We start from the raw sequence: 11,553 nt of genomic DNA on the forward strand, positions 1-11,553 counted from the left end.
CCCGTGGCCATTCTTGTGGGGGTCTGCAGCTTACAGAAATCCTACCAGGGTAAACCACCAGAGGGGGACTGCTACGATGATCCACAAAACAGGACATCCCATGGTCATTTTTATGGTAAGTTGCAACTTGCAGAATCCTTCCAAGATTGAACCCACCAGAGGAGGACTGTAATGACTGTCCTGTGAGGATCAGGATGGGTCAGATCAGCTTGGCGGTGGATGACAGTAGCCAGGCCCTCTCTTTCCCCTCCAGTGTGATCCAAAGGAATGACTTTGGCTGTTCCCGCTGAAACTCTAACACGTTCAAAAAGTGAATACTGGAAAAATATTTCTAACATAAGAATGTGGGGAATGTTCAGAGGGGAGCTAAAGAAAAATAATGTCCTATTGGTTTTTATTTTGTGATGTCTTTATAAAGGGTATAAAGGAAATACTGTACATGAAATATGAAAAATGTAGAAAGTATTTTTGTTAAGATATGAATGTGATTTTAGGAGCCATAAGAGAATCTATCCCTTAAAAACTGTGCATAGTAAGTAGCCGCACCCCGAGTGAGGTCAGAGAGCGTGTCAGACTGACGGAGATTTGGCCAGAGTGCATAAAAGGATTGCCAACAGATATTAACATTAGAACAGACAATCACTGGTACGGCTGATCAGCTGTTCCTAAGTCAAATATCTAGAAAAGCGAATCTAAGTTGGACCATCCTACTGTATTGCTTTTCCTAAATCACAATATCTTACTACGCTCATCACCAATGGGAACCGTCGACACGGCTGGCTAGCTATCTTCCAGAGTGAACAACAGTAGAAAAGGGGAGACCTCTTTCGGACATTCGGAGACATACAAGCTTGCCGCTGAAAGGCCAACAACCTTCCTAAGGAGGGCTGGTTCCGACAGAGTAAAACGGCGAACGAAGGCATTCACACTTAACGTTAAATACATTCATGATTTCATACTTAAAATGGGCGGCGGTTTGTGTGCAAAGTATATGATTACTGTGGGAATAGTTCTAAAATGTATCAACAATAAGTGTCCTTTTTTTCTCTCTCTTTCCCCCCCTTCATTTTCTGTGTAACAAGCCGCCATATGTTGTCAGTCTATTTGGGACCTATTTCTCAAGTATTGTTTGTGTATGTTTATTGTGTGTTATTATTTAGTTAGCTAGTAAATAAATAATTAAACCAATCTGTGTAGTACTGAATCATGAGTAAGTCTAGGGATTTTGCAGATCCTAGAAGATTACGACTGTTCAGAATGATATGATAAGAGGTTATGATTTAATACCTTGACTGTTTGATGGATGTGATAGGTAAAGACCTTTTAGAGTTTAATTTGGGAGATGGGTAACTCTTTAAAGAATCGCTCTTGTAGTGCCCCAAATTCCTAATGAGTTAATTGTCACATGATTAATTTAACTTCTTGATGCATCCATCCCGTTAGCGGGATCATTTTCGTCAACATCCGCTGAATTGCAGAGCGCCAAATTCAAATTAAATTACTAAAAATATTTAAATGTCATGAAATCACAAGTGCAATATAGCAAAACACAGCTTAGCTTGTTGTTAATCCATGTCAGATTTCAAAAAAGCTTTTCGGCGAAAGCATGCCAAGCGTTTATGTAAGGACATCTCTCTCAGCAGACAAAACATTACAAACAGCTAGCAGCAAAGTAGATTGGTCACGAAATTCAGAAAAGCAATAAAGTTAATCGCTTACCTTTGATCTTCGGATGTTTGCACTCACAAGACTCCCAGTTACACAATAAATGTTCCTTTTGTTCAATAAAGATTATTTTTATATCCAAAATACCTCCATTTGGTTGGCGCGTTATGTTCAGAAATACACAGGCTCGAGCAGTCACAACCGGGCAGACGAAAATTCCAAATAGTATCCGTAAAGTTCGTAGAAACATGTCAAACATTTTTTATAATCAATCCTCAGGTTGTTTTTACAATATATAATCGATAATATTTCAACCGGACTGTAGCTTCTTCAATAGGAGAGAGAGAGAAAATGAGAAAATTCCTCAGGTTTTTGCCTGCAATATCAGTTCTGTTATACACAGAGACAATATTTTGTTTAGTTTTAGAATGTTTTCTATCCTAATCTGACAATTATATGCATATTCTAGATTCTGGGCCTGAGAAATAGGCAGTTTCATTTGGGTATGTTTTTCATCCAAACATCAAAATACTGCCCCCCCTACACTCAACAAGTTAATCAGGTAACAATTAAACATAGTTAGTTGATATGATAAATAACAGTCATCAGATTAATGAAAGTAAAGTCACGACAAAGTGATATGATCTTTAACTAGTCTCTCAAAGCACTTCATGTTGACAGAAGTGAGTGCTATGAGGCGATGGTCATTTAGTTCAGTTACCTTCGCTTTCTTTGTGACAGGAACAATGGTGGACATCTTGAAGCAAGTAGACTGGGATAGGGAGAGATTTATAATCTCCGTAAAGACTACAGCCAGATGGTTTGCACATGCTCTGAGGACGCGGCTAGGGATGCTGTCTGGGCCAGCAGCCTTGCAAGGGTTAACACGCTTAAACATCTTACTCAATTCAGCCACAGAGAACAAGAGCCCACAGTCCTCGGGAGCGGCCCGCGTCGTTGGCACTGTGTTATCCTCAATAAAAGGCAAAGTAGGTGTTTAGCCTTTCTGGGTGCAAGACGTCGGTGTCCGCGACGTGGCTGGTTTTCCACTTGTAATCCCTGATTGTCTGGACTCCCTGCCAACATCCCCTATACACTTCCTGATGAACTCAGTCACCATGTCAGTGTATACGTCAATGTTATTCTCAGAGGCAACCCAGAACATATCCCAGTCCGTGTGTGTGTGTGTGTGTGTGAGAGAGAGAGAGCTTGTGTGTTTGTGTGTGTGTGTGTGTGTGTGCGTGCGGGAGAGCATGTGTCAATGTGTGTGTGTGAGAGGGAGAGTGTGTGTCAATATGTGTGTGAGAGGGAGAGTGTGTGCCTGTGTGTGTGTGAAGGAAAGCGTGTCCTGCATGCAACTTTTGATGGTCAGTGACTGAAAGACCAATTTAGCTGTATTATACTGTATGCAGCCAACTGAGAAGAATATGAATCAGTTGAAACGCACACAAACACGACAAAAACTATACACATACTGCACACACACACGCATGCATACACACACGCGCACACATACGCACACACACACACACACACCTGACATTGGGTGCAGGGTAATAAAGTGAGAAGTAATTTCTGAGCTTGTTCATGCCCTGTTTGTGCTATGGCCAGCATATTGATAATTGTTGTTAATGGACATACTGTCTTTCAGAATAAATCTGATGTGAGGATGAATCACTGTGGCTTTAAGCAATGTCCTTAATCACAAGGAATCACGAGTCCAAGGAAAACTAACCTGTCGAGGAGGCCCCAAACACACACACACACACACACACACACACACACACACACACACACACACACACACACACACACACACACACACACACACACACACACACACACACACACACACATAAACGAGACACACTCCAGTGAGGGTGACAAATGTAAGTTACCTTGGTGGATATTTCTAAAGCTACAGCCTTAACGGCACCATGGAGGTCGTTGTTAATGTTTTGGGGGTTGCGGGGGATTGGTCTCACTCACCCTGTCCTCCTCCTCCCTGAGGTCTGGCATGGTGCTGATACACAGGCTGATGACGGTCACTGCTACCATCACCACCGACAGGCAGGCAAAGATCTTTCCTGGCAGGCCAGACTGGGGATTCTCCACCATATCCCTCAGCTGGTTCATGAACTTTCGATAGCGTGTCTCCTCAACTGGGGGGCGCAGCATGGCGTGCCTCTGCCTTTGCTCTTCCTCCTGCCGCTCGTGTTCCTTCATCTCCTCGATGCGCGTGTACATCTTCCTCTTGCAGCAGCGCTCCATGTAGGTCATCTCCACGCCCCAGTAGAGCAGCTCATCATGTAGCGACAGCACACACATCTCCCTCAGCATGCGCAGCTTCCCCGCCGCCAGGAAGTTGAGGATGACGCGAAAGGCCGAGGGGCTGCGGTCAAAGAAGAACTCTCGCTGTGTCTCATCGTAGTCGTCACACACGCCGGCAATCTCCTCTGGGCTGCTGAGGCCACAGAGCCGTCCCAGCCGGGTCAAGGGAAACTGCTCCAGCGTGCTCCAGGGAAAAGTGTAGCGGTTGCCTCCCACGTTGATGACCGCTAGTAGACCGTGGTCCACCGACAGTAGGTCCTCTGGTCGTCTGATGAACTGGGCTCTCTGGTAGTAGACACCCTTGACCGTCTCTGTCTCAGGGATCTGGGTGAAGATGGCATCGAGGCTGCTATCATCGCTGGCCGAGAGGTTGCTGAAGTCGTGGTTTGCATTGCTGATGATAGGCATGGCGGCATCGGGGTGGGTGGCCGGCTGGGCTGGTCACACTGGGGGCTCAGTGGCTGGTCTTGGTGTTGGGCATCCCGGGGCTGGGGATCAGGTGATTCCCTTCAGGCTCTGCAGAAGGATCAAGTGGGTCCCAGGCTGGTGGCGTCATGCAGACACTGAGAGAGAGAGAGAAGAGAAGAAGGACATTAAATCTCAGTTAGACTGCAGTGGTGTAGAGGCTCCTCCTCATCTACAGTACATCCCTAGTCCAGAGACTGACATCAGTGACTCCGTAATGGATCAGAGCTCAGTACTGCACTGTCAAATAAAGTACAATTGTATTTGTCACATGCTTCGTAAACAATAGGTGTAGACTAACAGTGAAATGCTTACTTATGGGCCCTTCCCAAAGTTCAGAAAAAAAAAATATATTCATAGCACAAGGAATAAATACACAATGAGTAATTATAACTTGGCTGTATACACGGGGTACCAGTACCAAGTTGAGGTGCAGGGGTACAAGGTAATTGAGGTAGATATGTACATATAGGTAAGGGTAAAGTGACTATGCTAGATAATGATAGATAATAAACAGTTGCAGCAGCGTATGTGATGAGTCAAACGAGTTAGTGCAAAGAGGGTCAATGCAGGGGGTCAGGGTAGCTATTTGGTTAGCTATTTAGTAGACTTGGGGGTAGAAGCTCAGGATCCTGTGGTTCTAGACTTGGTGCATCAGTATCACTTGCCATGCGGGAGCAGAAAGAACAGTCTGTGACTTGGGTGACCATTTTTAGGGCCTTCCCCTGACACCGCCTGGTATAGAAGTCCTGGATGGCAGGGAGCTCGGCCCCCGTGATTTATTGGGCCATCCCCACTACCCTCTGTAGCGCCTTGCGGTAGGATGCCAAGCAGTTGCATACCAAGCGATGATGCAGCCAGTCAAGATGCTCTCAATGGTGCAGCTGTAGAACTGTTTGAGGATCTGAGGGCCCATGCCAAATCTTTTCAGCCTCCTGAGGGGGAAGAGGCGTTGTCGTGCCTTCTTCACTACTGTGTTGGTGTGTGTGGACCATTCCTTAGCGATGTGGACATCGAGGAACTTGAAACTCTTGACGCGCTCCACTATAGCACTGACGATGTGGATGGCGGTGTGCTCTGCCCTCCGTTTCCTGTAGTACAGTATAGTACAGCAGTATGGTGTGGGGCGGCAGTGTAGCCTTGTGGTTAGAGTGTTGGACTAGTAATTGAAAGGTTGCAAGTTCAACTCCCTGAGCTGACAATGTACAAATCTCTTGTTCTGCCCCTGAACAGGCAGTTAACCCACTGTTCTTAGGGCATCATTGAAAATAAGAATTTGTTCTTAACTGACTTGCCTAGTTTAATAAAGGTTTAAAAAAAATGTAAGAAAATGGTCAGTAGAGTCACTGACTATCCTCATCAGACATCACCCTTCAGAGTACACCTCTACTCTTCCTGTCAAACTAGCCCAGACACATCACCTGTCATAATGAATGGGTGTGAATCTCTACCTGTGAGGATGAGTAAAGCTGAGGATTAAGCTTGAAATGTGTGGTCATGTTTATGCCATATGGTATAGTGACAGATATCTAACAGGGCTACTCTTTTCTCAAGATGTTTATGACTCCAACTGATCTGACTACTACTTAGATTTGTTGCAGAGTGGAGTGCTTTTCACAACTCTACTACTGCACATTTTAATTGTGATTTAAATGCCACCGTCAATTTAGCATGTGAGGCTATTAGCATATACATTCGAGAACATTAGGGAGGTGGATAATAGTTGGTGGATAATTACAGTTTAAATCAGTGGGCTACATAATGTAACTCCTCTAGTTCTGCATAGGGGATTCAATAAATCACTCCTGTCAAGGTGTTTCATTTCCATCGTGGTGGGAGAGAATTATACACTGTTTATTAATAGAATAACTGGCAATACAGTATTCCCGTCTGATGGTTGGTTGCTTTGCCGAGTGGAAAGTTAATTGAAATAAGTGTTTTAGCGGCGCAGTGGCATTATCAGGAACATTCCCTCCACTGCGCTCACTAGTGACAGACACAGGAGACACAAGTTCCCATCTGCTATAGGTCCATTACAAATCCATTGCGTGCCATTTCATGAAATAGCCTAAGAACCATGTAGCCTGAGACACACACACACACACACACACACACACACACACACACACACACACACACACACACACACACACACACACACACCACCGGCATAACGCAGTTTCTCTGGAATCCTGTGAGGTCGAAGTTAGGCCCGTATAGACCACCAATCGCTGTCCATGGTGCTGAAATTGAATGGATTATAGGCTTTCTGTGTTGCCACTGCACGTATATACTTGCTTTAGTTAACGGATACATGTTTATTGGTAGGCCTATTTGGTCAACATTTTCTAATGTTAAGCCTAACATTTCACGAAACTGTCTCGCAATGCTGCCATTTTTAGACTGTGGGCAGGTGGCAATAATGTAGACCCAGACGGTCTTTCCTGAGACATTGTGCATTATATGTCCATTGCACTGCGCAAAATGTAAAGGTAGTCTTGCATGATGCATGCTAAGATATAGCATAGACTGTTGATACTGCAACCACACAACTCAAACTCCGATTCACCAGTAGCCTATGCACGAAAGCACAAACCGCTTTTTTTGTTCAAGCCCTCAAGAACTGTTGTCCGCTAAATATAATCTGTTTGCATCTGCCAATTTAATGGCTGTCCAGAATCCAGACGACCTGTCCCCAGAGCTTCCTATACATGTAATCTCTTTCTGTAACGTGTTGAGGCCGGCAATTAAGAGAATGAGACGCTGTATTTGAAGCACAACCCATTTTACCTGATGTTGCTATGGCAATCAAACTGTTTTTACATCACCGTAACTGTCGCTTCTGCGAACTGATCGTTTTATAAACTAAAACTCATAAAGAACTAGGCCTACCTAAAAAGGATGAGTCTATCAGTCTGATATGTACTTTGACCACGTGAGTAAACTCCGCTCATTGCACTGGCGCCGTCATAACCCTGACCACGGCATTTCTTCACCAATATCCCCCTATTCTTTCAAACTGTTGAATTGTTTATTTTGAAAGGCCCGAGTCACTTTTTCAGTCACATTCCTGAAGCCCAAGAAACAAACACCTATTTTCTTAGTAGCCTACATATGGAAAATAAAAAGGTTAATGATTTCTTTTTTAGAGGGTTACTATCAAAATTATTTATATATAGCCTATGTAAAATAAATGTACAACGATTATAGGCGCATGGGCCCCCAGAACTCGTGGGCCCACCCGCCTAGCGGGGGCTGCGGAGGTGTCACACACACACACACACACACACACACACACACACACACACACACACACACACACACACACACACACACACACACACACACACACACACACACACACACACACGGGTGATTCTGCATAGAAGTAATCTTTAAAAAGTAAAGGAATTTCTACGTCAAGTTACAAAGCTACATGGTGACAATAATAGGCTATTACAGACTATTATAACAAGTAGCCTATTTTATGGAACCCATAGCCTAATCGTATTTTAATGTTTTATTATAAAGCTTATCGGTATGTGTTGAATGCCTTGTCTTATTGTCTTGAACGTCCTACTAAATCATTGGCTGTCACTGTACAATACTGTAGGCTACATCATGTTAAACAGCGGAGGCTGCTCTCACTATATATCATATAGACTATTGGTTATTTATTTTTAAACAGATCAAACAGCTGTTTTGGTTATTCCAATTTATCAAACGAGGAGGGTAAAGGTGATTGTACTTTATATAACATCTAAGCTACTTACTATTCTATCATAATCATGTTATTACTTCCAAGATATGATCAGATTTGTAGTTGACATTAAACTCCAATAAGCACAATGACCATGACAAATAGGCCTACATTATTTGACCGTGAACTTTGAATAATAAGAATGAAGACTGAATAAACTTGTCACGTACCATATTAGTGAAGAGAAGAGCTCTCTAGTTCTCAGTCCGTTTGATCATTCAACATCAGTCACTCTCATCGAAAAATACCAGATGCTACATGTTGTATCCACGGGATCCACAGTGTCCCAACCTGTAAACGCGATTAAAAAGTCTTCAAAATACGAAGAGAGAAAATGAGACAAGCGGAGTGTCCCGTTACAAGATCCGTACTGCAGAGGCGTTGCGATGCGCGCGCTCCACAGATGAGCACGGTAGGGTATAGCTTACCCCAAGTTTGCGAAGAGTAGGTGAGTGTCGTGAGTAGCTTAAGTGCCTTTCCCTTACCAGTTAAGTCACCTCACAAAGACTAACTTTGAGTACCACATTTTGCCTTTCCCTTTACTGCTAATTGCTACGATAATACAATGCGATAGATCCGATGGACCCTCTCGTACCATACAGCCCCAGCAAAACAAAAAAAAAAATGTAGGCTATCCTGATGTAGTGTTTGGTTTTCAGTGCAGCACTGCCTATGCTAGTCTTGTTCTGCGGGCAATAGGGTTATTCCATCGACTGACAAACTCCGGCGCCAAGCTAACATTTCCCATCCCGTAGCCAGCAAGCGGTTCTTGCTGCTTTGTTACTCTTCATACCTCCCACTGGGGAGCGCGGATCATTTCGATCCCAATAATGTTTTTATGCAGCGGTGGATCATGGTCGCAGTGGGAAATAAGGTCCTTAGTCTGATAATACTAGGCATTAATCTGATATAGACCTATAGGTACAGATAAGCTCATTTCAAATGTAACATATTTAGCAGGAGTATGAGGTAGCCTACGATCGTCAAATCATTCTAAAGGAATGGTCAATGTGGTGAGTTCTGGTAAAGGGTTTCATCATGTCTTACCACCTATGTTTTAGGATGTGTCTTTATTACAGTCAACATGGGTTATACAGTTAGTTGAGTCACTTGTCAGTGTATCAACATCAGCACTGTTCCCCAACAGAACAGAAAGAACACGAAAACCATCACCTACTGTACCTGGCAGGCAGATCCAGGAAACATTGCATGATCATCACCAACAGCACGAAGTCAATAGCCTAACAATTATTTATTCACAGAAACCTATATTATGGATAGCTAAGCCTACGTGCATGTGCTACAGTCATCTAGCCAACCACACACACACCTCATCATGTTGCAATCATACACCTAAAAGTACAAAATACAATCCAGACACTCATTGTGATGTACAGTACACCTTTTTTTATTTTACCTTTATCAGCATTATGCAAACGTCACATCCTCACTCACCAAGGACAAAAATATAAATGCAACATGCAACAATTTCAAAGATTTTACTGAGTTACAGTTCAGATATGTAAATCAGTCAATTTAAATAAATTCATTAGACCCTAATCTATGGATTTCACATAACTGGGAATACAGATATGCATCTGTTGGTCACAGATACCTTAAGAAAAGGTAGGGATGTAGATCAGAAAACCAGTCAGTATCTGGTGTGACCACCATTTGCCCCATTCAGCGCGACACATCTCCTTCGGATAGAGTTGATCAGGCTGTTGATTGTGGCCTGTGGAATGTTATCCCATTCCCCTTCATTGGCTGTGCAAAGTTATTGGATATCGGCGGGAACTGGAACACATGTCGATCCAGAGCATCCCTAACATGCTCAATGGGTGGTGACATGTCTGGTGAGTATGAAGGCCATGGAAGAACTGGGACAATTTCAGCTTCCAGAAATTGTGTACAGATCCTTGCGACATGGGGCAGTGCATTATTATGCTGAAACATGAGGTGATGGCGGCAGATGAATGGCAGGACAATGGGCCTCAGGATCTCGTCATGGTATCTCTGTGCATTCAAATTGCCATTTATAAAATGCAATTGTGTTCACTGCCCGTAGCTTATGCCTGCCCATACCATAAACCACACAATGGGGCACTCTGTTCACAACATTGACATCAGCAAACCGCTCGCCAACACTGCGCCATGCACGCTGTCTGCCATCTGCTCGGTACAGTTGAAACTGGGATTTATCGATGAAGAGCACACTTCTCCAGCGTGAGCATTTGCCCACTGAAGTTGGTTACGACACCGAACTGCACACAGATGAGCTTCATGAGACAGTTTGTGCAGAAATTATTTGGTTGTGAAAACCCACAGTTTCATCAGCTGTCCGGGGAGCTGGTCTCTGGACGATCCCGCAGGTGAAGAAGACGGATATGGAGGTCCTGGGCTGGCGGGGTTACACGTGATCTGCGGTTGTCAGGCCAGTTGGACGTACTTACAAATTCTCTAAGATGGCGTTGGAGGCGGTTTGTGGTAGAGAAATTTACATTAAATTATCTGGCAACAGATCAGGCGGACATTCCTGCAGTCAGCATGCCAATTGCACACTCCCTCAAAACTTGAAAGATCTGTGGTATTGTGTTGCTGACAAAACTGCACATCTTAGAGTGGCCTTTTATTTTCCCCAGCACAAGGTGCACCTGTGTAATGATCATGCTGTTTAATCAGCTTCTTGATATGCCACACCTGTCAAGTGGATGAATTATCTTGGCAATGGAGAATTGCTAACTAAGAGGGATGTAAACAAATTTCTGCACAACATTTTAGAGAAATACGTTTTTTGTGCATATGGAACATTTCTGGGATCTTTTATTTCAGGTCAAACATTGGACCAACACTTTACATGTTATGTTTATAATTTTGTTTAGTATAGTAGCCTATGCATGCACAAGGTGCAGTTTTACAAACAAAGTGTTGCAGGGGAAATTGTGCCCAAACCCACTTTGTCTTTGAGAAGGCTCATTAGGTTGTGAATGCCTGAGGAAATGCTAAAACAAGCAAACAATTTTTATACATTCTCATGGCTGACAGGCTGAGCTGGGGAGTGGAGACATTAGTGGGAGAGATGAGAAGTGAGAGAGGGGAAGACAGACAGTGACCCAGGCACAGCTTATTGTCCCCGCCATGTGTCCGGGGGGTTAGTATAGGAAACACAAGACGAATCACACATATACTGTAAGTTTCATGTCAGTATTTTGTGACAAAGGAAAAGAGCTATGCAAATAACACACAGTTAAATAGATTATATGCCTCACAATACCTCTCCTTTTCATTCTGTCTGACCATTATCAATCAATCAATCAATCAATCAAATGTAT

General features: G+C 43.6%; 1 protein-coding gene across 1 annotated transcript in view; it reads right to left on the bottom strand.

Moving 5' to 3' along the window:
• The window catches only part of kcng4a (potassium voltage-gated channel, subfamily G, member 4a), a 51,262-nt gene extending 46,708 nt beyond the window's left edge, over positions 1-4,554 (bottom strand). Inside the window, exon 1 of the mRNA XM_024380320.2 lies at positions 3,655-4,554. Within this exon, the coding sequence (XP_024236088.2) occupies positions 3,655-4,404 (750 nt within the window). The 5' untranslated portion in view covers positions 4,405-4,554. The remainder of the gene's footprint in view (positions 1-3,654) is intronic.
• Positions 4,555-11,553: the final 6,999 nt, after the last annotated feature.

This window comes from Oncorhynchus tshawytscha, linkage group LG19, assembly GCF_018296145.1.
Source record: "Oncorhynchus tshawytscha isolate Ot180627B linkage group LG19, Otsh_v2.0, whole genome shotgun sequence".
Lineage (NCBI taxonomy): Eukaryota > Metazoa > Chordata > Actinopteri > Salmoniformes > Salmonidae > Oncorhynchus > Oncorhynchus tshawytscha.